The sequence below is a fragment of the Zingiber officinale genome, chromosome 5A (genome assembly GCF_018446385.1).
Source record: "Zingiber officinale cultivar Zhangliang chromosome 5A, Zo_v1.1, whole genome shotgun sequence".
Classification (NCBI taxonomy): Eukaryota; Viridiplantae; Streptophyta; class Magnoliopsida; order Zingiberales; family Zingiberaceae; genus Zingiber; species Zingiber officinale.
The window spans coordinates 127060505-127086965 of record NC_055994.1 but is presented as its reverse complement, the minus strand read 5'-3'; the positions used below and the strand labels follow the sequence as shown (position 1 = coordinate 127086965).

The 26461-nt window shown below is 35.7% G+C and overlaps 1 protein-coding gene and 1 long non-coding RNA gene across 10 annotated transcripts; both read right to left on the bottom strand.

The window, feature by feature from the left end:
* Positions 1-6475: 6475 nt before the first annotated feature.
* LOC121983220 lies at positions 6476-9168 on the bottom strand. The gene is made up of 3 exons (XR_006112427.1): positions 8654-9168; positions 8400-8490; positions 6476-7439 (listed from the first exon to the last, which is right to left on the bottom strand). It is a non-coding gene; the product is annotated as an uncharacterized LOC121983220 (long non-coding RNA).
* Positions 9169-13232: 4064 nt separating this feature from the next.
* LOC121981663 (probable protein phosphatase 2C 11) lies at positions 13233-22624 on the bottom strand. Of its 9 annotated transcripts, none has more exons than XM_042534286.1 (13): positions 22490-22624; positions 21671-21832; positions 21090-21126; positions 20883-21000; positions 19988-20051; positions 17142-17247; positions 16860-17013; positions 15635-15760; positions 15415-15538; positions 15263-15339; positions 14757-14809; positions 14069-14123; positions 13233-13746 (listed from the first exon to the last, which is right to left on the bottom strand). In XM_042534286.1, exons 2-13 carry the CDS (start codon positions 21678-21680, stop codon positions 13603-13605), a joined length of 1068 nt encoding a protein of 355 aa, XP_042390220.1. In that variant the 5' UTR covers positions 21681-21832; positions 22490-22624; the 3' UTR covers positions 13233-13602. The 9 variants fall into 9 exon arrangements, with proteins under 9 accessions (XP_042390220.1, XP_042390221.1, XP_042390217.1 ...); XM_042534287.1 differs by having other exon boundaries at positions 21090-21123; XM_042534283.1 differs by lacking the exons at positions 21671-21832; positions 22490-22624 and adding exons at positions 22213-22270; positions 22363-22383.
* Positions 22625-26461: the final 3837 nt, after the last annotated feature.

Here is a 26461-nt window from a genome sequence, read left to right as displayed (position 1 = left end):
GGGTGTAAAAAAGGTTCAAGAATCAGTTTTCTTTTTATAAGGGCTAAAAACGAATTACTTATTTTGGCTTTTTGACCCCATATTATAGGGTGGATCTCAAAAGATATGAAAGATCTCCCTCCAAGTTGTACATATGACTTTCATCGAATACGACTTTCCACAAAATTCTATATGTATCTATGAGATCGAGTATGAAATTCTATTTACTCACTTTAAATTGAGTATCCATTTCCCTCTTTTTTCCTGTTAGGATTGGAAATCTTGTATTTTACATATCCATACGGTCGAGTCCTTAGGTTTCCGAAATAGTGTAATGTAAAAAGAAGTACTTCGAATCATTGCTATTTGACTAGGACCTATTCTAAAAAAAGTCGAGGTATTTCAAATTGTTTATTGACACGGACAAAGTAAGGGAAACCTCTAAAATGATTTCAATATTGGACCTTGGATCGAATCTCTTTAGAAAGAAAATCTTTTGTCTCATGGTAGCTTGCTCCAGTCCCCTTACGAAACTTTCGTTGTTGGGTTAGCCATACATTTCACATGTTTCTAGCGATTCACATGGCATCGTCAAATGATACAAGTCTTGGATAAGAATCTACAAGGCCCTAGAACTCCCTTGTTGACGATCCTTTACTCCGACAACATCTAGGGTTCCTCGAAAAATGTGATATCTCATACCGGGTAAATCCTTAACCCTTCCTCCTCTTACTAATACTACATAATGTTCTTGTAAATTATGGCCAATACCAAGTATATAAGTAATGATTTCAAATCCAGAGGTTAATCATACTCTGACAACTTTACGTAAGACAGAGTTTAGTTTTTTGGGGGTGATAGTGGAAAAGTTGACAGATAAGTCACCCTTACTGTCACTTTACATAATCGTACATGAGGTTTTCACCTCATACGGCTCCTTGTTCAATTCTTTCAAAATAATTGGATCCTTTTCTTCGTTCAAGAATCTCCTCCATTATTCCACCCTGTACCGAAGAGTAACTAAGACCAATTCAGTCACGTTTTCATGGTCCAATCGAACACTTTCTATTTATGATCAAAGGAAAGGGGAAGATTATTCTTTTTACCAAATATATGCGGATCAAATCACGATCTTATAATCTTATAATAAGATAAGAACAAGAAATCTTTCTCGATCAATCCCTTTGCCCCTTATTTTTTGAGAATCAGAAAGATCCTTTTCGAGTTTGAATTTGTTCATTTGGAATCTGAGCTCTTCTATCGTCTACTTATTTTTTTTGAATATCTACTTTTTTTTCTTTATTCTTTATTTTATTTCGATTTTCTTTACCTCTCTTTTCTTTTTATTCCCTTCCACCATTCTTTAAGTTCCCATAGGTTTGTTGATCCTGTAGAATCTGACCCATTTTCTCATTGAGCGAAGGGTATGAAATAAATCAGATTGATTTTTCGATCAAAAACAAAAAAGTACTATGTGAAATCTTCGATTTTTTCCTCTTCCTCTATCCCTACCCCATAGCATAGGTACAACGTTTGAATCAATAGAGAACCTTTTCTTATGTATGAATTGATGTTATTACATTCCAATTCCTTCCCGATACCTCCCAAGGAAAATCCTAAATTGGATCCAAAATTGACGGGTTAGTGTAAGCTTATCCATGCGGTTATGCACTCTTCAACTTGGAATTCATTTTCTAAAAGATCCTGACTTTCGTGCTTTGGTGAGTCGTCCAAGATCCTTTCGATGACTTATGTTGTGTTGAAGGAATATCCATATGATCTGATTGATTGCATAAGGCCCGCGGTAGCAATGGAACTGGGTAAAGTATACAGAAAAGATAATTTTTTCTATTATATTTAGTATTAGTTAGCGATCCCGGTTCGGTGAGTCCTTTCTTCGGTGATTAACTGTTGGCATCAATCCTACATTTTGTCTCTGTGGACTGAGGAGAAAGGGGGTTCAACGGGAAGAGGGTTGTACCATGAGAGAAGCAAAGAGGTCAACCTGCTTCAAATATACAACATGGATTCCAACAATGCAATAGAGTTGGATCCTCGTGTCGATCCGAATGAATCAGTCTTTCCACAGAGGTAAATGTTTGCCTGCTAGGCAAGACGATAGTAAGTTACAAATTCGGTCTCGGTAGGGCATGTATTTCTATTACTATGAAATTAATATTTCTATAACTATGAAATTAATAAATGAAAATGAAGTAGTTAATGGTGGGGTTACCTTTATCTTTTTTCTTGTATGATTCCTAAGAAAAAGAATTTGTCCATTTTCTTTTTCGAGGTCTAAAAGAAGGGTGTGGAAACCCATAGGAACTCTTGAATGGAAATTGAAAAGGAATGTAGCTCCAGTTCCTTCAGAAATGGTAAGATCTTTGGCGTAAGAAGAAGGGGTGATCCATATCATCTTGACTTGTTGACTTAGTTCTGCTTCCCCTCTTTTTTTAATAATATCGAGTCGGGTTCTTCTCCTACCAGTATCGAATAAAACATGTTGAACAAAATCTTCTTCATTTAAAACCTGCTCGATTTAGATCAGGAAAATCGTACGATGAAACCATGTGCCATGGCTCGAATCCGTAGTCAATCATATTTCTGATAAGAGCAGTTGACAATTGAATCCAATTTTTCCCATTATTTTACTATCTATAATAGTAATAGTGCGAAAAGAAGGTCGGTGTTAAGGAATAGTGGTGTTGATTTTCTTGACCCTTTGCCTTAGGATTAGTTAGTTCTATTTCTCGATGGGACCGGGAAGGGATATAACTCAACGGTAGAGTGTCACCTTGACATGGTGGAAGTTATCAGTTCAAGCCTAGTTATCCCTAAACCCAATGTAAGTTTTTCTATTTTGACTTGCTCCCCTGCCGTGATCGAACGAGAATGCATAAGAGGCTTGTGGGATTGACATGATAGGGTAGGGATGACTATATTGCTGGGAGCGAACTCCATACTAATATGAAGCACATGGATACAAGTTATGCCTTAGAATGAAAGAGAATTCCAAATCCGCTTTATCTACGAACAAGGAAGCTATAAGTAATGCAACTATGAATCTCATGGAGAGTTCGATCCTAGCTCAGGATGAACACTGGAGGCATGCTTAACACATGCAAGTCGGACGGGAAGTGGTGTTTCCAATGACGAATGGGTGAGTAATGCGTAAGAACCTACCCTTGGGAGGGGAACAACAATTGGAAACTGTTGCTAATACCCCGTAGGCTGAGGAGCAAAAGGAGGAATCTGCCCGGGGAGGGGCTCGCGTCTGATTAGCTAGTTGGTGAGGCAATAACTTACCAAGACGATGATCAGTAGATGGTCCGAGAGGATGATCAGCCACACTGGGACGAGGCACGGCCCAGACTCCTACGGGAGGCAGCAGTGGGGAATTTTCTGCAATGGGCGAAAGCCTGACGGAGCAATGGCACATGGAGGTAGAAGGCCCACGGGTTGTGAACTTCTTTTCTTGGAGAAGAAGCAATGACGGTATCTAAGGAATAAGCATCGACTAACTCTGTGCCAGCAGTCGCGGTAAGACAGAGGATGCAAGCATTATCCGGAATGGTTGGGCGTAAAGCGTCTGTAGGTGACTTTTCAAGTCTGTCGTCAAATCCTAGGGCTCAACCTTGGATAGGCGGTGGAAACTACCAAACTGGAGTACAGTAGGGGCAAAGGGAATTTTCGATGAAGCGGTGAAATGCGTAGAGATCAGAAAGAACACCAACGGTGAAAGCACTCTGTTGGGCCGACACTGACACTGTTAAAAATACTAGAATTTTCTTGTTTTACTTTTTTTTTTCATTGTATCTCCATGATGAGATCATAGTTTAGATCTTCGCCAAGGTTTTAAATGGAAAGGAAATAGAATTTTTACCTGAAGACCATCTGTTAACCAATTTTGAGGAAATTCTGTTTCTGATAGTGGAATAACATTATACGTACATTTAACATGCATTTCACTCTTCCAATCCTTAAAATCCTCATACCACTCGGGGTATTGGAATAATAACATACGTCCAACATTTTTAGCTATTATCAATGAAGGCAATATAATATTTTTTCTAAGAAAGCATGGATTGGAGTATCAAACTTCTTATTGCTTGAGCAAATATAACGCTATCCCAAATTTCTGCTATTGTCATTCGTTCATTTTCTTCTTCTCTTTTTTTTTCTCGTTTTCATCGAGAGCCTTCAGAATTTTCTTCATCTTTTCTTTCTCAAAATTGTTAATTTTTAATTCCATTTTTTATTTTTTTTCTTCGCAAAATTCCTAAAAATAGATTTAATATTTTGATCGATCTTGTTTAAAAGAGAAAAAAAATATGTTTTCTACTTGATCCTAAAAAAGCGGAGAATTTACATATGATTGGAATGTGTTCCAAATAACTATTTTACGTCTTTGAGCTCGTAAGGATCCTTTGATTATACCTCGATGAAAATCAGGTTGTTGTGAGTAACGTATTAAAGTCAACTCGTTTATTTCATCATCATTAGTCTCGGGATTCATGCTGTAGTCAATATAAATCACCACTCGTCTGGCTTTTCTTGTACGAATTTCTTGATCTTGTTTCATTAGTTGCTCATGTTCATCTTCTTCATCTTCATCCTGTGCTAGTACTTCTAATTCTTCAGTTAGTTTATATAACCGTTGAGAAATTTTTTGAATGATTTTTTCTTTAAGGATTTCTTCTCATTCTTCAATGATTTATTCTCCATTGGTTGTAATTATATCGAATATGGATTTCAAAGATTTTGCTTTATTTTCTATTTTTTTTTATTTCTTCTTCCAATAAAGAAGATTTTTTCAAATGAGAATTGGGTATTTACTCAAAAGATAATTGATCAATTGACATTAACAAATTAATAATATAATTCCATGGTGATTTTTCATTAAGTGGATTTTTTTCATATTCAAATTCTTGGTAATTATTAGAAATCGAAAATAGCCCATGAAGCTTATTTATCCAAACTATTTTCATGGAATTTTCTTTCAAAATAATCAAATGATTCATGATTGTATGTGAATAGAATTTGTTTATTTTTCCACGATATGCACCATTCAAAAGAGGATCATATGCTTTTGACAAGTATTTGACAAGTATTCTTGTTTATTCTTATCATTGCATAATCTTGTTTATTCTCATCATTGCATAATCCAGTCCTTTTTTCTAGTATATCTAGAATAAGAGATACTTTTTCTTTTTCTATAATTTTTATTCTACTTATTAATTCATTATTCAAGTTGTTTTTTTTTTGCTCATTAGTAGAAACCCAATAATTATATAGGTCTTCATGGATAAATTTTTCTGTCATGTACAAAATTTTTTTACATTCTATCATTTTTTGAAAAAAAAAATCAATAAATTAGGTGGATATGTAAAAGATATTATTTGTTTTCCATCACTTAAACATGTATAAAAAAAATATTGTGACATTTCATTTCGTATAGAATGTGCAAGTCGATTATTTTGTATATATCGTGATAGACGATTCCACCGCTTATAATTGAAAAGAAAAGTTAAAGTTACAAGAGATTTTTCAAAAGAATACGTTTTTTCTACTTGGATCTCTTCCGTTTGATCTATTTTATCCGGATCCTCCTTTTCTTCCGAATAAAGGGAAGGGTTTTTTTTTTATGGATCCTACTTATTCCTGTTTAGTCTCCTTCCTTTCGAAAGTAGTTTCTACATCGCTTTCTTCCTCACTTTCTCTCCTTTCTTCCATTTTGTTTATTTTATTAGTAACAATAGGCGACGACATTTTACCTAAATAGTAGACATAGGTGATAAATAAAAGAATACTAATGATTCGACCAATAAAATTTCTCAATTTTGCCATAAGGTACTTGTATTTATACCTATTCAATTTTGTATCCAAAATAATACCAATCTAACCCCTTTCATGAAGAAAATATAACCAAATAACCAATCAATAAAACTACTTGTTACAAATAACATCTTGTTGTTACATCGAAACAGATAAATGTTGACTAAACTGTTGGCATGCCATGTAGAGTTTGTTGACCAAGTCTTAGTTTGTGCCACATGACTTTTATGTTGACCGAGTTAAGGACCTGTCACATGACCCTAACTTGTCTCCGTGTGCGCGAGTGTGTGTGTGTATATATATATAACCTTTTTTAAATAAAAAATTGAAAATCCAAGAATAGAGTACTCTTAACACTCGAGACAAGATCAGTCCTGAAAAAATGGCTTGCCCTATTTTGTTTACAAAACATTAAATCTCCATTTCTCTTCCACGATTTCTTGACCGAATGCACGCCGCTTCGAATGAGAAAGAGTCTGCATCCAAAAAGACAGAAGAAGAACAAGACAACTACAGCAAAAACTAAACGTGTTCAAGCAAAACCTAGAAACTTGTTTTCAGCAATCAAGCTTCATATGCAATTCAACAAGCATTTTTACAGTTAGATATATAAAACATTTTATGAAACCAAAAAGGAAGAACCTATTTTATTCATATTGGCCTACTTAATTCAAACAAATTAAGAGATGATGAATAAGTACTAGTTTTAGTTTCAAGTTTGGGAAATACAAACTGATATGTTAATGCTCAATGTCTCACAAGTTAACAATCTTCAGATGTTCCAACAAGTGTCATTTAGCACCGGAAACTACAAATAATGTAGATTGTTATTTAAGTACAATGATAAGCTTATACCCAAGATTGATCTCAATGCACATCTACAATGGAAATGAGTCTCATAAAATAATAAGCAATTGTCTTCTATGATCATATGACTAATTAGAGGGATTTCAATTAGAAAACTTAGCCATTCAGATATGATTTGAGACTCTTAAGAAAACTTAGCCAACTGAAGGATTAATAGTAGAGGGATTTCAAATGATTGAGTTCAAATTAAAAGAGATCGAAATGCGTTAGTATATATGAAACATCATGAAAGTTCAAGTTCCAACTGAAGAAGATTCAATGTTAAAACCTTTGCAAGTTCAAAAAGAGCTCAATCTAATTCAAAATGGAAAATTTAGACAAGACATTTGGATGTGGTCATTTGATATTTGTACATGCCTAAGAGGAATTCACTATCCTTATCGTTTCCTCATGTCGTAAGAGAGATAGACTCTAATTGTCATATTGAAGTTAAAGGGGGTCAAAATTCAATTCCAAATGTCAAATTCATGTTCAGGCAAGAGTTCCTTAACACTTGAAGATTTCCATGAATCTTTTTAAGTAATTGAAACTGAAGGAAAGAGGCTGCAATTTAGTTTTAGTTAGCCTGCTGAAGGCTTTTGTTATTTTTCCTCTGTGCAATAAAAATAATCAAATTGCTTTATAATTGTATCAAACAAAATATATTTCCCAATTACAAGTCTGAAATTTTGTGCCTGTTCTTTCATCAAAAGAAACACATTGACTTACCAAAGCCAGACCTCAATCTTGTTTGGCCTACTAAAAAATCTCTCTTTTACCTAAAAATAGTATAAATAAATAAAATTAATAAAGGACCAACAATGAATTAATCAAGATCCAAATAATCTTTCTCAAATAGCAACTATGAGAGTAGTAGGAAAATGATGGTTATCTAAGGTTTCTGAAACTTTTAGTTCATCAACAATTGGTGAGAATGTCTACATTAATAAAACTTCAGATTTTCATTCAAGCTATTAACTTTGTTTTTCAGAAAATTTCAAATGGCAAAAAAAAATCATATGTGAATGAGGATGGGGAATTCAGCATCAATTTTATAAAATTTCATAAACCTATTTATCATAAGCTTTTTGACACCATCCACAAGTCGCTGATCATACCTGAATAGTTTGTATACAAGTTTAATACAGTGGATGGGGAATTCAGCATCAATTTTATAAAATTTCATAAACCTATTTATCATAAACTTTTTGACACCATCCACAAGTCGCTGATCATACCTGAATAGTTTGTATACAAGTTTAATACAGTGAAAACATGCTTTTACAAACATCAAATTTATAAACCATAATATTTAATTTGATTTACTTATTCATGTACAAGTTATCTTGAATCTTCATAACGAGCAGTAGATCCTTCTACTTCTATGTATGCCTTTAAAACATCTTCATAAGGGCTTTGGTATCTTAAATGATTTCCATTCCCGTACATTTATGAGATTCAATATTTCATGCAACGAGAGTAAACGTAATCATAACAACAACAACAAAAAAATAGATACAAACCTGTTTAACTCCCTTTAATTATTTACAAGAACTAAAGCATCTACAAGTTAAGCAACTCTCGTGCATGATTTGAGAAATCAAAGCTATTCATGAGAAATCCTTGCTCAAAGCTAACGGACCCTCAAATAAGCTTAACAGCTCATGTGGAACAAGCACCAAATTGATGAAATAAGAAACTGGTAAGAAAAGATAACCTCAAGAAAGCCAAGATCATACCCGAGAGAATCTGAGGTCTTTCTAGCCAGAGATGGAACTTGTGAATCTCACATCTGAATATGTTGAAGAACTTAAGGATCCACCTTTGAATCTGTATGAAGAAAAAGATGATGAAGAGGAGATGAGAGAGGAAAGGAAGAATTGAAGATGATAGCTAGAAAAGAGAGAAGAAAGAGAATCAAACCAGTCAAATCCGTTAAACATAAATCCTTTCCCCCAAAAGAAATATATTCATCTCATTAAAAGTCACCCACCATATCGATTGAATGGATCCACACCAGCACAGAGCCACCATGCGTGACCTAGGAAATAATTATCCACGAACACAGACCTCGGAAAGCACCCTTTAATTGCTCTCCATGGCCATGATGAGACGTCTCTTAATTCCCTTCCCTTTCTCTTCTCTTCTCTTCTCTCCTTGACAAATGTGGGATAAACTCACAGATAGATGTGTTACCAAAAACAAAAAAGATACATGGAGTCCGTACGCGTGTCCATTCATGGTTAACAAGTGTCAAGAAAGAGAGAGAAATTGAGAGAGATAGAGAGAAGGAGATGACAGAAAGAGACGTGAGCACGCAACAGATAAAGCATCCACCATGATGCAGTTGCCGCTGTGTGCTCACTCTCTTCTGTCAGCTTCTTACCATAACCCACCCCAGTGATCAAAGCTAAAGCTGAAGCTGAAGAAGAATGAAGAAGATTATAAGGAACCCTAGATTGATTATGTTCGGATTGGAAGCAAGCCAAGGAGGAGGATAAAGAAGACTTCTCCTCTCCTTGCTTGGCTTCGATCTGCCTTCTTCTTCTTGTCCTCGCTGGTGTTTATATAATCCGGAGCCCTTCTAGGGTTTCAAGGGATCCAGTCTATCCAGGTCCAGCCTTTCCCATGCGAGTTGCACGTGCCGCCTCGCGTCATCACTGAGCTAAAAGAATTAAGATAACGATCGTGATCGAGGATGGATGGCAACCAAATGAAGTGAATATTTTTGACTTTTCAATCGGTTTAATCGGATCGTATAGATCGATGTTAAATGAGTTTAGATAGAACAGTAGATATCTAAAATAAAATGCATCACAGTAAAATATATGTTTATAACGGTGGTAGAGTAAAGACGATCCATTACAATTATTGCGTTCATGATCTTTTCAGATGAAAATTAAGGATTGAGAAGAGAGCATTTTCATTTTTAATTAGAAATGAAGATTTTTTTTTCAAAAATAAATAATTGAATATTCTATGTAATTTGACTGACTATTTGAAAAAGCTTTTATATATTTTATTTCTCGACACTGCCAATTCCAATAACAAGAACTAGTTTTTAGAATTCTTAAGACTTTGAATCAGATTACGGTGGTGGTAATTTCAATTTGAATATTTTTTTAACATAAACACATTAGAACAGTTCATCTAAAACAAGTGTTAGAAGTTGTTTTATTTTGTCAAATGATTTATTACAAACATGAGCCATCAGTGGTCAAAATTGTTGATGTTATATTGCAACTTAAACAACTCAAATCAGCCCAAATTATTTATAAACACATAGTGTTAGAATCTGTTTTATTTTGTCAAATGATTTATTAGAGACATGAACTATCAGTGGTCAAAATTGTTGATGTTATATGTCAACTTAAACAACTCAAATCAGCCCAAATTATTTAGTATATTGCTTTGCCAAATTAATCAGTTTTGAGTTTAAAATTTATAATTTATAATTTATAATTTATAGCAAATAAATTTGAATAATCTAATATATCTAATATTTTCATGAAAGAAAAATAAAAGTATATTATGACTTCTTGAAAAACTGAAAAGCATTTTAGATGAAAATGATTTTAGAAAAAATTCACAAGAACATTTTTTTTTCAAGCACTTTATTTCAAATAAAGCAGAAAGAAATATGAAAGGAGAAGAATTGGTCAATAAAAAATAGTTTAAATTTTTAAGTATTATTTCTATAATTAATTTTAGTGGGGTAAAATTTTTATAATTTTATATACATCGAGGTACTTATAAAAAATTGAGATGGGATAATTGTCCCACCAACTATATTTAATCTTAGCTAAAAAATCAAGAAAAGTATGTTTATTGTCAATTCTAAAATGTGAAATTAAAAAGAATTTTAGATTTCTAATTAATTAATAAAAAAATCTCAATAATAAATTGCAACTAAGTCTTGAAGACAAATTTTTAATAATAGACTACAATTGAGTCATGAATTTAGATCTAATTGATGTATTTATACAAATTACTAATAAATTTTAAAATTATTTTTTATTTGATTTTTTTATTTTAGATTTCATTAAAATTGATTAATAAATGCACAATTTTTTTAAAACAAATACTAAGTTAACATAAATTTTGTTACAGTAATGTCGGTAAAATTAAAATTATTTATCTCATTAATTAATTGAGGTAGAAAAAAAAAATCACGAAACAAAAAATTTGAAAAACCAGAGAGATCCAGCTACGCACTTTAAAAAAAAAATCCCATAATATAAATCGGGTCGTGGTGTTCGTTGTCGTGCGCTTATTGGACGGATGCCCTGAGTTGTATACGCCAAAAGCAGCAAGGTGTCTGCTGGCATGATGATCCTCCGCCGCCTTGATCGGCGGTCTCCACTCATTGCTGTCGCGTCCCGTTAGATCCTCCCCAGAGTCTACTCAAGCGGCAAAGATTCGGCGCGCAATGGACACGTCGGATGAGAGATAGATTGGGGGAGTTCTCATTGATTTCTAGGGAGGCGGTATAATGTATTTACTTTACATTTATGGTATGAGCCAATCATGGACCACAAGAGCCACAGATGCAGGTGCACTTGTTTAGGCAAACGAATTTAATGCCAGAATCTGACCCACTAGCCCTGTTCACACCGGAGAAATCAGTAGGATAGTAAAAAAAAAAAAAACAAAAGGGAAAATTAACAAACAATAAAAATTGTCACTCGATTTTTTTTATTCTTAAGATGAGAATCAATTTGACAAAGAACTAAAATATAATGGAAACATTAATTTTTTTTTTAAAAAAAAACAAGGGTGGTTGTGGAGCAAAATAAATAATTTGAAATAGGAGAATATATAATAGCACGAATTTATATTTAACTATATATTCTTGCGAGTATCTTTCAAGTTGAGAATAATTGATGCATCTAACAAAAGGCATACTTGTTTTAACTTTTTTTGCGGGATAAATTCGCTTGTGGGACCGTGTACTTTGGCACTTGTTGCCTTCTCATTGCTAGCTTTTATGTATTTTTTTCTTCTTTCCATGGTTAATGTCTCAAAAATAAATTTTAAGAAAATAGTTTTTGAATATATATTTTCACCCTAAGAACGTTTTTTTTCATATAATTTAGATTGAGGTACACATCTTTTCCTAATACAATTTATGTAAACTTAGAGATAGACTTTTAATATATTCATTCAGATATATTTCTCTTACTTATTCAGATATTCTTCATTGTGTAGATAAAAAGTAATATCTTTTTTTTTTTTTTTGAATGATCTTATTAGAAGAAAATCTCAACAGTATACCTTTGTTAGGATTCAACTCTTAGATACTTGATTAACCGTTTAGAAAAACCCAACTCATCAACTTTTAACACTGGTAAATCATTGATTCGGTAAGAAATCTCAAAATGGCAAAACTTAGTCCATGTATTATCTTAAACCACCACCTGAGCTTGAATATAAATAAATAAATAAATATTAAGATGGTCTCCGCGAAGGGAGAGAGAGATGTCAATATGGTGTTTTTAAAAGCTTGAACACAAAAGCATTCTCATGTTCAAGTCTAGATAATAAAGTAATAATTATTCGTACTGAGTCATGCATGAATAATGGTGTTATCAGTTAATTAGTCCATGAGCTTGTACAAAGATCAACAGACAGCAGCCGATGGAACAGTAAAAGTTCTCGATAAATTAATTAAAAAATCACAATAATTGCCGTACTTATTACCATCTACCTATATAAGATCAAATGAACCGTCCTTAAGATCACTGTGGAGATTCTCAACAGCACGTACGCCAAGTTATCAGCATAGCATAGGTTTAATTAATCGCTACTGTTGTTCCAAATGATGCAGGCAAGCTTTATGTCAGGCATGTTACATGTCAGTGATTAATCGATATAGTAATAACCTTTTTAATTAAATAATAAGCAGGTGAAGCACTTGGCATGGCATGCATCCACGAGCCACCCGAGTGCTGATGGTCCCTGACTCATTGATTGGATAACTTGGATCATGCTCTCTCCATTTGGGGGATGACGAAGAAGAACCTTAAAAAAAGGCTCCGCGTGCAGACTGGATCAGGTGTGGCTCCAAGAGTCGAGACTTTCTTAATACTCTTAGCTAGGAGATATGAGAAGATAAGCCCTACATTGTTAATGTTATGACGAGACGAGTGGATGCCATCAAGTGTCCTTCAGAGATAGCTAGATCATTGCTAGATGCAACCTAGTTGCATGCTAAGTAAGATCAGTTGATCATTAAATTACTGACCTTAATTTCGATGCAAGAAGATTAAACCAAAAAACCAAGCCAATGAGAGAGTTGTAGTAAAGAGGGCATATGCCTTGGTAATATAGGGTTAATTCGATCCTACCTTTAAGGGCACTGCCCTCACCTCTCACAAAAGAGGCGGACCCCACAGACATGCAGGTGGGTCCCACCCACTTGCATGTGAGAGGTGAGGGCAGTGCCGGTACAGGTAGAATCGAATTTACCGTAATATAGATAGCATCCTCCAGCAACCTATTCCTGAGTATAGGCATTAGGCAAGAGTCACAAGACGCTGAATAATGAGGTAGATATTCCTCTTCTGTCATCCTGCACAGAATTTTTAAAATAAATATATAATTTACTGTAAATGTAATTGCTTACATAATCAAACTTTACAGTGCATTGCATCTATTTTCTCTTGAAGGTGCAGAAACAGTGCATCTCACACAGCAATTAATATATGCTCCCTGGATAATTATGATGCAACCTGATAAATTGTCGGAGGAATTATATATGCAACTTCAACTAGACCTGCACTTGCACAAATTTGACTACCATTTTCAATGAGGAAAAAAGAACCAGCTTATAGACTCCTACACGATCTTCAAGAGGTCATCATTATATCTCATGTACAACGCACTTTCAATCTACAGAATGATACAACATAGAGAAAAGCTAGTGCCGCCTTAGAATGGCCGTTAAGTGAGAGAAGCATTCGATTCACTGGACTTCTTCAGTTGCACCAGTATCATGGTCATGTTATCGCATCCCTCGCCAGTGAGCGTGGTTGGAGCCAAGCACCTGTCCAATACTTTTTCACATACTGCAGACAGGCAGCTCTCCTGCAGTCGGCAAGAGAAGCATCACCACGAGTGGGAAGATAAATTAACTATGCTTTCAATCTTTCATTGATAAGAAGAAACCAGCTATTTCAGTAAATACAAACTACACGACACTATTCCGTGGTTTGCCTATTTACACTCGAATGATTTATGTTGGTTGCATTGCATTGAAAGAGGCATTTGACGCCAAGCATTCAACTTGTTCAGAGGTCTTCGTTCGAAATGAAATACTTTTCTTTACCCAGTAAAACCAGATGCACATGCTAAAGAAAACAAGACTTCATGAAAAATTATGAGAGGGAAAATGCAGAATGAAACTCACCGTTCTAAGATCCTCATGGATGAAATCCACTAACTGTTGATTTGACATGCAATCCCTGGTATGACACAAGAAAAGGGCATCAAGCAGAAAAATGTAGTTCCTCACTAAATCAGGTTGATTTACTCTACCATCTAAAAAGTCATATATTTTGCGAAATAAAGTGTTTTTGAATTATTGCTAAAACAGGTCAGAACAGTGGCTCATGAGAAAAGTACACAAGTGGAATGGCACAGCTAGTATGACCCAACGCAAATTCGGTGATACTGATGAATTATATACAAGAGAATGAAGATTTTTTCTAACTCAAACAAACATGAAAGACCAAATATATGCAGTATGCTTCGGTGCAAATGAAATAAGTCACCTAATCTAAAGCATATACATACCAATCCATGTGAAATCGAGCAATTATAGGCAAAGAGAAATCCTATAATCTACTTAAAAACATCAAGTATCATAAAAGTCCAGCATGAATTACAATTTAGAATATTGTCCGAGTAATTTGGTGAATTTTAAACAAGCAACATGAGAACATCACTGTGAAGGCTAATCGACAATAATAAGCTTCCATTGTGATGTTTCTCGGTTTAAATGCCATCCAAGTATTTATGTAAGTCAAATGTCTATAAAAGCTCATTCAAATGTTATTACGAGTCATCTTGAAACTAGAATTGCTGATAAGGCTTACCAGACTCCATCACACGCTATAATAATGAACTCATCATCATCAGAAAGCTCCACCTGAAATTATAACATCAAATAATATATATGTTAAATATATAGATTAGGCTTCTTCACAACTCGAGCTTTTGGGCTAAAGAGTTAGTTGCCCAAGTTTAACATTCTATAAGAACAAAAGTTTCATGCTTATTACGTGATACATATCCAAAGGGTTGGTTAGGATTTGGGTCAGTCAAGTCTACATTGCTCACCCACACGTGAAGGGAGAGGTTCTTGATTGCTGACATCCCAAATTTTTTAGATAAGTGCAACTTTAACAGTGAATTGTGCAAACAAGCTGCAGTTAATATTCAAAATGGCCTTGCAAGCATTCACTGGTCTACAGTCCTGCATTTACTCATCTAGTGCATGCACTTTGGTACACTCATGGTCTATGTAACCACCATCATTAAGTAAAATATTTAAAATGGGCTTAAATCCATCAATACTAAAACAGATCTGTCAAATACTCACAATATTAATGTCTGGATTGCAAGACAGAATTTGCTTGTCAGCAGGTAAAAACTTATTTTGCTTGAATTCCACGTCACCTGCCATAAAGCTGTCTCTCAAAAGTGCAACACTTCATTAGACCATAAAAATTAAATTAATAACACTGGAAGTACCAATTGCTCTTGAGAGGTTTAAGCTTCCATTTACTCGCCCAGCATGAATAAACCCTCCTGCTTTTAGGATTCTTTCTCTCTCCTCGTCAAGATCTGGTTTGTGATCTGTTGACAAGCTGACAGCCTATCAAAGAAGAAAAAGCACAAACAAACATACATGTAACTAAAATATCTTTCATCCAAGTATAAAATTTATTAATAGGATTCCTTGGCGACAAACCTGACCCTTCCTTGATAGCACACAGCGAGAATCACCAGCATTTGCAACAAAAAGTTGATTGTTTCTAATAACTGCCACACATGCTGTGCATCCAGATGCTGGCCCAGAAAAATCAGAATGTGGTCCCTGTGAAAGAATTGCAGGGTATAAGCTTCTGAACAGAAAAACAAAGTCATAAGATCATGTCTATTTTGCATGGGCATGGGCATGAGGGGGAATTAGAAGGTACTATAGTTCATAAAACCAAAAGACAAGCCCATCAACAAGTGAACAGCCTTAGTTTATTTAAAGAAATCTTGCTTGGCTGCTCCATAAAATGGACAACACTGCCCGAATTTAGTATGTCTGAACTTTCTAATGGAGAAACACAAGTCTCTCACAACTGATCCTTAGTGTGAGAGGTGGAACAAGATACACCAACTATCTTAGTAACTAAAATAAGTAATTAATTAGTTGAATAATTTCAGTTCCAATGGAACTAAGGGGGTGTTTGGTTAAATGATGGGAATTACTATGGGTATGGGTTTGATAGTAGGGTGGAATGGAAATAGAAATGGAAATGAAACCCACCTAGTTATATGGGTTTGGTTGATTCCCATAAATCTGGTAATCATTCCCAAAATGTGATTCCCAAACCCACAATCCAAACACCATCTTTTACTATCATTCCATTCCCTCATTCCCAAACCCATCAACCAAACACCCCCTAAAACTTAAATAAAAAAAACTTGCATGTATTAATAGAAGAACTGTATCATAGAAAAAATTCTCATGATATTTTGGTCAACCCACATATGAGAAGACGTACAAATGCCAGTTTGTAATGCAGCCTCTGTTCTGAAGATGCTAATGCATGACACATTAGGAAAATAGCTTAATTTCACATCTCTGTAGCATCCTAAAAGAACTGTAATTCTCCTGCAGATTTAATTGCTGAGATGACTCCAATATCTCTGGCACACTCTTGAGAGAGGAAGGAAAAAAATAGTAGCGTGGAAGTTTGATTTCCCTAAAATACTCCAAATGCAGAAAAAATACCTTCATACATATCATGACAAATCTCATAGTTGTGACTGATTGAATGCCACATTTAGTGACTAACACTTAGGACAATGAAGCAACAAAAAAACCCAATTAAGTTAAACAAAATGGTACATTATAACATACTAGATACAGCTACACAAGATCTAAGCATACTCAGAACATCATTAAATGCATATGGTACCTCCTCGTATGCCCATTCATCTGTGTGTTCATCAGAATGACTTCCCCTTGGGGACCATATCAAGCCCTCAATGTAGCCAGTGAATCTGTCCATTTTGTCTCCCAGAACAGCTAACTCCCGCCACCCTCTCTGGCCTCGCATCATCTCGTCCATTCTATATTAAATAAAGTATAATATGCAATGATCTACCAGTTGTCTTTTACGGCACACCGAATATAATAAATATGAATGTCTAAGCTAAAGAGAGAATAGGAAATAGTTAAGATAGATATAGAATGATACCTAAAATATGCTCTTCGTAATGCAGCAGTTAGATCACCAAGAAGAATATCAAACTTGAGAACTTGAGTATGTAGATATTTTGCACAGAATTTAGCAACCACTTTTCCTGAAAAGATATAACTTCACAACTGGTTCACAGATGTGATATAAATGCATCTGACAGATATAGTAAGGTAAAAAGAGTCATAAAAGAGTGGTTATTGTAATCAAATCAAGCTTTGCAATTGTAGTACACAGAAGTCCCTAAATTAAATGAGTAAGAAAATATAAATCTGCAGAACTAAAATAACAGTTGATATTGGAGGTGAAACCCAAAGAGAAACAAGTTTCAATCTAACTCATGCATAGAAGGATTTAATAGCAATTTGACTACAACTTAGTATTATGTAAAGGATGAAAGATCACAGAATTTCATGTTAAAGAAAAATGGGACAAAATTACCGTAATAAAATTGATTTTGAGAATCTGAAAATTTAAGGAAATTGGAAGAATCTAGAGTAGAAAACTTACTCTTGTAAGACATTTAAATAGACACGGTATTGAGAGCATACAAGACAGTTACATGTGGATGTGATGGATATGGGGAAAAAGGTAGAACTATTATGAATTTCACTGCATCTTATGTTCTTATAATAAGGCTGAATAAGCATTTGATTATTTTAAGAGTGATAATAGCCATAATAAACATTTCTTTACAAATTCTTGGGACACCCGAAGCTTGGGGGGGGATTTACCACCTTAAGATGAGATGACTAGTCCAAGGATCCGGCCCTCTCTCACACATCCATTATGAATACACTCTTTGTCGGAAACACTCCTGAGGTGGAGAAACCTCGTACAAGACTTCAATACAACAAGAAGAAAAGGAGAAGCTAATACAAACAAATCTTACAAGATTTACAACATTGAAACCCTAGCTTGCTCCTTCTTGCTTGTCCACCTCTTGATCAACTTGGAAATGCAACACTTCCCTCTAAGTCTTCAAGAAACCCAGTGGTGAGTTGGAGAGAATCGGTGAAGAAGATGAGAGAAAAGAGAGTGTGTTGTTTGAAGCCGTCGAAGCGCTTTTACCTGCAACTTGCACCAACGGTCATATCCCAATTGATTGGTTAATCAATTGGGGAAGCTAGATCGATCCAGAACACTTCTGTGTTCTCGCGAGAAGCCTCGGAATCGATTGGAAAGGCTCTCAATCGATTCAGCACAGTAAACACTGTGCTTCGTGAAAACCTTACGCCAATCGATCACCCAATCGATCAGCTGATCGATTGGAGTATCCCAATCGATCATCTCGGTAGCGCTCTGTGCAAAATCACGATGCTTCCAATCGATCAACTAGCTGAATCGATCAACTGATCGATTCACCATGCCTCTTCGCGATGTCACTCCCAATCGATCCACTAATCGATTGGGCTCAATTGATCACCTGATCGATTGACCAAACCTAACTTACTTAACTCAAGTCTAGAGTTCCCAATCTCAACATCTGGTCAATCGTGACCTGTTAGAACTCTGTCATGCCTAGCATCTGGTCAACCTTGACCTGAAACTTCGTCACCAACTGTCTGGTCAACTCTTTAACCCACTTAGACTTTTCTCCTCGTGCCGTGTCCAGTCAACTTTGACCCACTTGGACTTACTGTCTCGTGTCAAGTGTCTAGTCATCCATGATCCACTTGGACTTTCACTCACTAGATGTCCGGTTAATGGCCCACCTAGATTTCTACTGCTAGGCTTTACTCACCAGGATTTTCTCCGAGCTTCACTCACTAGAACTTTCCCACCTGGCTTCACTTACTAGGATTTCTATCTGCCTAGCTTTACTTACTAAGATATCTCAACTGTCTGACTTTACTCACTAGGACTTTCTCTTAGCTTCACTTACTAGGACTTTCCCACCTGACTTCACTTACCAAGATTTCCATCTGCCTAGCTTTTCTTACTAAGACTTCTCAACTGTCTGGCTTCACTCACCAAAATTTTCTTGCCGCCTAACTTCACCTACTAGGACTTCCCAACTGTCTGGCTTTACTCACTAGACTTTTCTGATCTACCTAGCTTCACTCACTAGGGCTTTCCAATTGCCTAGTTTCACTCACCAGGACTTTGCAGTTGTCTGGCTTCACTCACCAGAACTTTCACACCAAGTGTCCGGTCAACACTGACCCACCTGGACTTATTTCTTTTGCCCTTCCCGTTGGTCTTGCCCTTACCTAACATCTAGTTAGGACTTCCCAGTCAATTATTGACCTACTTGACTCTTATGGTCAACCTTTGATCGTCAGTCTCTCATATGGACAATTGCACCTCCATATATTGTCAAACATCAAAACCTAAACATCAAGACCTGGTCAACCTTGACCCAGGAGAAATTGCACCAACAAAAATATGTGTAAAAATTGTAACATCATAACAAGATAATAGTTAACTAGTTAATCCTAACTAATAGAATCGAATAGCCAGGAAAGGAGCCATTCCATCCATGATCCTATAAATGTTTGGACAATTTGAGATGGAATAATCCATTCCAAGGAATAACCTATTTTATTCCATCCATTCCATAGTTTAAGAGGACATCCACCTCTATTAAACACGTGAGCTATGCAAAATAAAATGCATGTGGTAAAATGTGTTGGGTAAAACATGTTTGATCAATCAAGTAGAAGATATTTAGCAGAGGGCTACGCTAGGAAAGAACACGAGTATGAATAAACCGTTTGATCAATCAAGTAGAACATGTGTTGAGTATGAAGGAGTTTGATCAATCATAACAAGATACTAGGCCGCTTTGCATAAGATAAATTAACTTCTAGCCTCTAGGAAACAGATTAAATTGAAAGCATTACCTCCATGACCATCATAAACACCAAAGAAAGATGTGCAATCATCAAGATCTGGCACAGCAGCATGCTGGAAATTGCATTGTAAAATAAATAATTGGTACACGGTTATACATATATTTCTTAATTAATAAACCAAATTACTGTGAACAAACTAGAAATCTTTGTGTAATTCAATACTACATGGATGGCAATCAAAACTAGTATCAGCAAAAGCCAAATATACAATTGATACGATAATATCCATTCCATTAGTTCTTTATTACAATAACGAGATTCATCATATTGTGAATATGCCACAAACCTGAGCTGGTAGTGGACAAATTTCTTAAATTTGTTAAGATACCTACCCTTTCACTCAGGAGACCGGACCAGGGGATGATCAACAATGTAATTACGGCCAGATCGCGGCCTCGATTCAGCCGCAATTGGTTGTGATCCCTCTCTGGGTTCACCTTCCCACCCTAATTATAGTTTGGGTTGGGGTGGGTGGCTGGAAGCTGCCCCTCGCTCGGCCTCCGGCCGCCTACCCTTACCCAAACTACAACCTAGATGGGAAGGCGAACCTAGGGATGGATCGCAACCAATTGCGACTGAATCGCAGTCGCGATCCGACCGCAATTGCATTGTGGACCATCTCTAGGTCTACAAAAAGTGGACCAGAGGATCCTCTCTCTTCACTCAATTCATGCAGATACATACACAGTACAATTAAGGAATTACTAGAACACTTGATAAAAAATCTTCACATTCGTATACATGCAAAATAAAACAGAATTCTATAGAAATTTAATTCAAGATGGCATCTGGATTAAACAGATGATGATGGTGCAATCAAACTTATGTGATGTTTTTTTTTGTTTCCATTTTCAATTTAACATTACAATGTTTTAGCATTTACCGCATCTTCCATATTTGCACGCCAACCTTGCATAGATGACAAACCAAACCTAAGTCTGGCATTCCCACCATCCTCAGAAAATTTGTCAGTTTTTGGACTGCTTAGGTAGATCCCCATACTGAGCCACAGGTATGGCCATTAAAAGTTTGTCAAAATGTACAAGTATAAAGGAAAACAAAAGTAATCAAGCCATATATGTACCATTACCTGTTATTCCCCAGAATTCTCCCTATACAACTTGCTACTGTCAAGAGAACAAGAAAAAAATCAGCAAATAAACAAATACAGTTAGCTTGAGCCAACAACTAATAAAAGATAAAATAAAATTCCTTGTATAATGTGTGATACATCTGTAGGAGTGATAGATTATCAAAAAGTAACTTAAATCTTTATTGTTTGCTGGAAAGAAAAGTAAACTTTTAATCCATCAACCCATGTTTCCAAATGATTTAATTCATCAACTATTTATTCAATCTTAGCATCAATAGCCACTACTGCATCTTCATGAATCCAGGGGAATGGTAAGTATCATCCCAGTATACTGTTGTTCTGTAAGAATCATTTGACATTACAGTGTTAACCTCTTTAATGTATCTAGATTATTGCCTCAGAAAATTAACTAGAATAAAAGGTCTTAAATGTGGCCAATCACACTAAACTTGTATCAACGTGATATCAAGCATATATTTTAAAAGAAGAAGAAAAAAGTAATTAGGTGTTCACACATTTAATTGCATGATTACGTCACATATAGCAAGCTGCTGGAAACTTGCATTCCTTTTTACTACCATGGGTCATGCATTAGCAGCATACTGCAGGATCACGCACTGTCCCTGATCATGAGAAGTTATCATGCTGATGAGTCTTGGGCTTTCAGTTCTCTCACATACTCTGTTTAGATCGGCAAGATTTGTATAGACTTGATGGCTCTACATCCCTCTCTTGAAGAACTATGAAAGGAAATTAGTCCATAAAATTGAATGGTTTCTTGATGGATAACTATTGGCTAATGATCCACATTGGCCAGTTTTGACTTTATAATGAGTGCATAATGTAGCTCCTTAAATTTCGATAATAGAACAAAAGAGCACAAGCGTACATTCAGCATATCATCAATAATATCCTTCGAAAAGAGAATACAGGATTCCTGGTCACTCGGTTATTTTAGACAGCTCAAAACCCATAATCACTGAGTCAACTCTCGGTTCATTAAAAAAGCACAAATTATAACTAAAAATCAGGACAGTTAGGCAATCATCACTTCAGTCCCGATACAGTATTCACTTCCATTCAAGAAAAAAAAAATGTCTGAAAGCCAAAGAACCATTACTTCGGCATAAATTTTTCACCAACAGATACACCACTACGATCGTCAGCATCGAAGGACGCTGGGGCCAAAAAGAATTCAAAAACAGGTCTTGTTCATTTGGATAGAGTAGATGCACAAGGAACGGATAAACAGGAGGAAAATTTTGTAAACCATCATAAAGTTCAACAGTACACGGAGATCAAACGAAGAGGGGAAACGGAAACCGCAGCGACGAAGCAAAGGATCGATTCCACGAAGAGACGATGCAAGAAAGAGACGGGATGCGATTGGCACATACTCACGAGGGCGCGTTGGATCGCTGCCGACGGTGGATTGGAGCAGTTTGATGAAGAAGGGAAAATGGGCGGAGGAAAAATAAAGAAGAAAAAAAAAGGGAGGACACGGCAGGAACGCCAGGATTTATTAGAGACGAAGAAAGGGAGATATTTTTTTTAAAGGATTTTTATATTATCCTTTTTTTATTTTAGGGCCAACTTTTTTTGACTGCATTAATCTCATAGATGCCACGTGTCCATCATTCAATGGTTAAACCAGATGGAGGAGAAGATGGAAGAACCGGCGGCGAGGAGGAATTAAAATAAAATAAAATAAAATAATTAAAAAAATTTATCTATCTTCTTCAGAGATCAAAGTCTATCATGATAATTACGAGTTGGAGATGTTGATATATAATTGCCTATTCAATTTAGTTTAAATATTAATAAAAAAAAGAAGTTTAAATTGCATTCGAATAAGACAGTCATGATCTTCATAAAATTTATTCTCTAAAAAATGTTTAGCTGAAAATGTTTTACAAAATCCGACAGTAAATGAAAATTAAAAGGAAGCATGCAATTATCGAATTCCTCCTTTTCAACCAGAATAAATATTCATGGCGAATACATTAATAGTGATTAGTAATAGTATTCATCTCGGTTATATTAAAATTCGAATTTTAAATTTTATGATGATAATATTTTATACGTTAGCCACTGAATAGACTAACTAGACGTAAAGATCAAACCTAAATAATCTGGGTGATATACCATACATATATCAATGATATGAGAATGCTGTTAGTGAGTAAATCTGAGGACTGTGGACCGTTCCTTTTACCATTGACAGTCCTGAATTTTTACTATCGCCATAAGCTTTAAAGTTGCATGTACCCTTTTGCAATGTTTTCTGATTCTGTCGGCTATTTAATTTTGAACATGGCACTGTAAAAAACAAGTTAACTTTGTCCTCTAGGGATGCAAACGGTGCGTAGGAAACGGCTGATGATATGATGAATAAGGTAGGACATTTAAAATTCCTTCCGAAGTGGCAATTAAAATTAAGAAAAGATCAATACTCAGGGTTAGTAAGTAAGGTCGTATGATTAATCGAGTGCTTTTTAGTCGATCGGATATTTTTTTTTATCGGACTCCGAATCCTTCTAGCTCGATTGAAGCTCGAGTCCTCTTAACTCAATGGAGAACTAAGTCCTCTCGAGTTGATCGGAACTTCTAGACATATGGTCCAACTGGATTCTTATCCGATCGGATGTTAAGTCCCCGACATGGTCAACCTTTTGCAACCAACTCAACCTGTCCAAGGCTAATGTCCAATCAGACAACAAAGGGGACTCAGTCAGCTCGCAATTAAAGTATGATCCATCATTCTAAAAGCTTAATATCCCTCTTTGGTGTCTTGTGTAACTATTATCAGAGAATTTGTTGGTACAGTTTGCACTAACGGTCTTACTAAGATTTAATGAATGACAAAGTAAGTTAAATTAGGTATTGTTGTGATCTAACCAGCTTACCAAGTATGCAGATAGATCGACAGGTTGACCGGATATCTAGTAAGAAGTCCAATAAATCGATGGGCCGACCGGATATCTGACGGGAAGTCCAGATAGGTCAACGGGCTGACCGGATATCTGACAAGAAGTCTAGATAGGTCAACGGGCTGACCGGATATCTGGCAGGAAGTCCAGCTAGGTCAACGGGCTGACCGGGTATCTGGAAAATTGATAAGTAAAAGTAAGTCACTGGAGGAGAGTAACTAAGTGAGAATGCGTCCTGGTTGAGGGGACAGTAGGTGTCGGTCCAGTTTAGGTCCATTTTGGATCCCTAATCTGAGACCTTGACTAGTTCCGAATCCCGTGTGAATATGAACTAATTACTACTGCTTATTACTATGCTAACACTTGTCTTGCAGATCATTATTTGATTTATTGGAATAACTTTGTTTTGTAGGATAAATGAGCAAATTTAGCTTCGGATGAATAGTGTCCGAAGGCGCCTTCAAGTAGATGAAGATGTCTTCGTATTGTTCATGGAAGGCACCTTCCAAAGGATGAAGTTTAGCGATCGAAGCAGATAAGGCACAACATTTGCGGGATAAACTTTATCTCATTGGATGCACCTTCAATGCCTATGGAAGGCGGCTTCCATGCTCTATTTAAGCCTGCTCACCCAAAGTTTCGAAAAACAACTCACATACAAGCTTCTATGCATCCGATTAAGGTTCTGATTGCTCTGGCCTACTGCTGTGATTTAGGAGATCCACATGTCTATTTTTGTGCTACCCTAGTAGGGATTTGCCATTTGGCAAGTCCTACTCCCATATTACATTAGATACCATCTACATGTATTTTTTTAGGGAGGAAAGACTATCTACAGTAACTGACTTTAGATCACTCACTCTTAGGGTCCAGGAGTCTATTCTATATCGAGTTCTAACAACCTGCATTATGCCAATTACATCTCGTGATGTTGCGATGATGTGGTCATCTCACTCTTTCTTTCTATATGCATATGCCAGCGTTTAGACATCAACATTACCTTGCACATGTTTCAGAATGTTATACATGCATCCAGTCTCGTCACTATGCAGCAGGTTCATATGCCCTATTGTCATATACTGACATACATATTCTCAACCATAGGGGTAGACATGATTCAGGGTACTACCACCTCCCTTAGCGCATATGACGAGATCGGTCAGCGTCAGTTTGCCTTAGTACATATAGACATCACTGCTAGGGGGCCTAGCTTGGAGAGCAGGGTCATAGCCAGTCGTACCAGCTGAGGCCGAGGATGACTTTCCACCTAGCATTCCAGCCGAGGGAGAGGAGTTGCCAGCATTTACGGCTGAGGAGCTCTTTGAATATCCTCCGACTCCGACCCGACCTAGCCCTCGTCTTCTCTATCCATCGAGGATTGACTCGCTCGACTTGAAGAGTCCTTCGTAAAGTTTCGACAGTCAATCTCGGATGGATTCAGCACACTCCGGGGGAAGATGACCACCGGATTTACTTCTCTCCGGAATGAGATGACTACCGGATTTCAACAGATTCTTCAGGCTTTTTGAGCACCTGAGCAACCTCTGCCTCCACCTATTAACGATAATCAGACTTGATTATGTTTTGTACACTATTATGCATTGTAACTGACTTGATATATATATATATATATATATATATCTTTCCTTTTCCATTTTATTTGTTAATCTAGAAAATTGCTTTTAGACTAGAACTACTATTTTCGAAAATAGTTTTCAAATGATTTGAAAATTCTAAGGACAAACCCTTACCTATATTTTTCTAAAAAATTTCATTTCCTTAGTTTTTCAAAATCAATTTTAGCCTTAGTCTAGATCAAATTTATAGAAAACATGTTCCTATAAATTTAGGACTTGAACATTTCACAAACATATTAGGACTCCCTTGATTGTGTAGTTCCAAAATTAGAACGGTGTGAGATGCGTAGGCGCTTTGCCTAGACTTAAGATATTTATATTAGTGCATCAACATAAGTCGGGAAGCAAAATACCAAACAGAACAATGATCAAGTTAAGTAAGTCACTTTTAATTAAACACTAACTAGATACAATCACTTAACCTGACTAATCAAGTGAATACTGCTATCCTCTGATAGTTAGTCAGTAACTAATGGTTAGAAACTTAAGAACAATTTCTAGTTGATCGGACTATTTTTAAAATACTATCAGGTTCAGGGGGAGAATATTTAAAAACGACTTTCAAAATATTCTTTTGTGTTTAAACATAGTTTGAAAAGAGGTTTTCCAAAACATACTTATATTTTTCAAAAACTCTTTTTCTTACTTTAAACATCATTCTTAACACATTTTGAAAAATAACTTGGTTTGAAAATTTTGATATTTATCAAATTATATGTTTTGAAAAAATTATTTTGACAATTGTTTCAATTTTTTTGTAAACTACTTTTAAACCAACTTTAAAAGATATTTTTGAATAATT

What these genes read in the sequence shown, in the direction of transcription:
- LOC121981663 (XM_042534283.1), bottom strand. An exon ending in ATGAATGGGCATACGAGGAG is followed by an intron (nt 15,761 to 16,859) that starts GTACCATATGCA and finishes ATTCTTTCACAG; the next exon opens with GGACCACATTCTGATTTTTC. An exon ending in GCAATCCAGACATTAATATT is followed by an intron (nt 14,810 to 15,262) that starts GTGAGTATTTGA and finishes TTATAATTTCAG; the next exon opens with GTGGAGCTTTCTGATGATGA.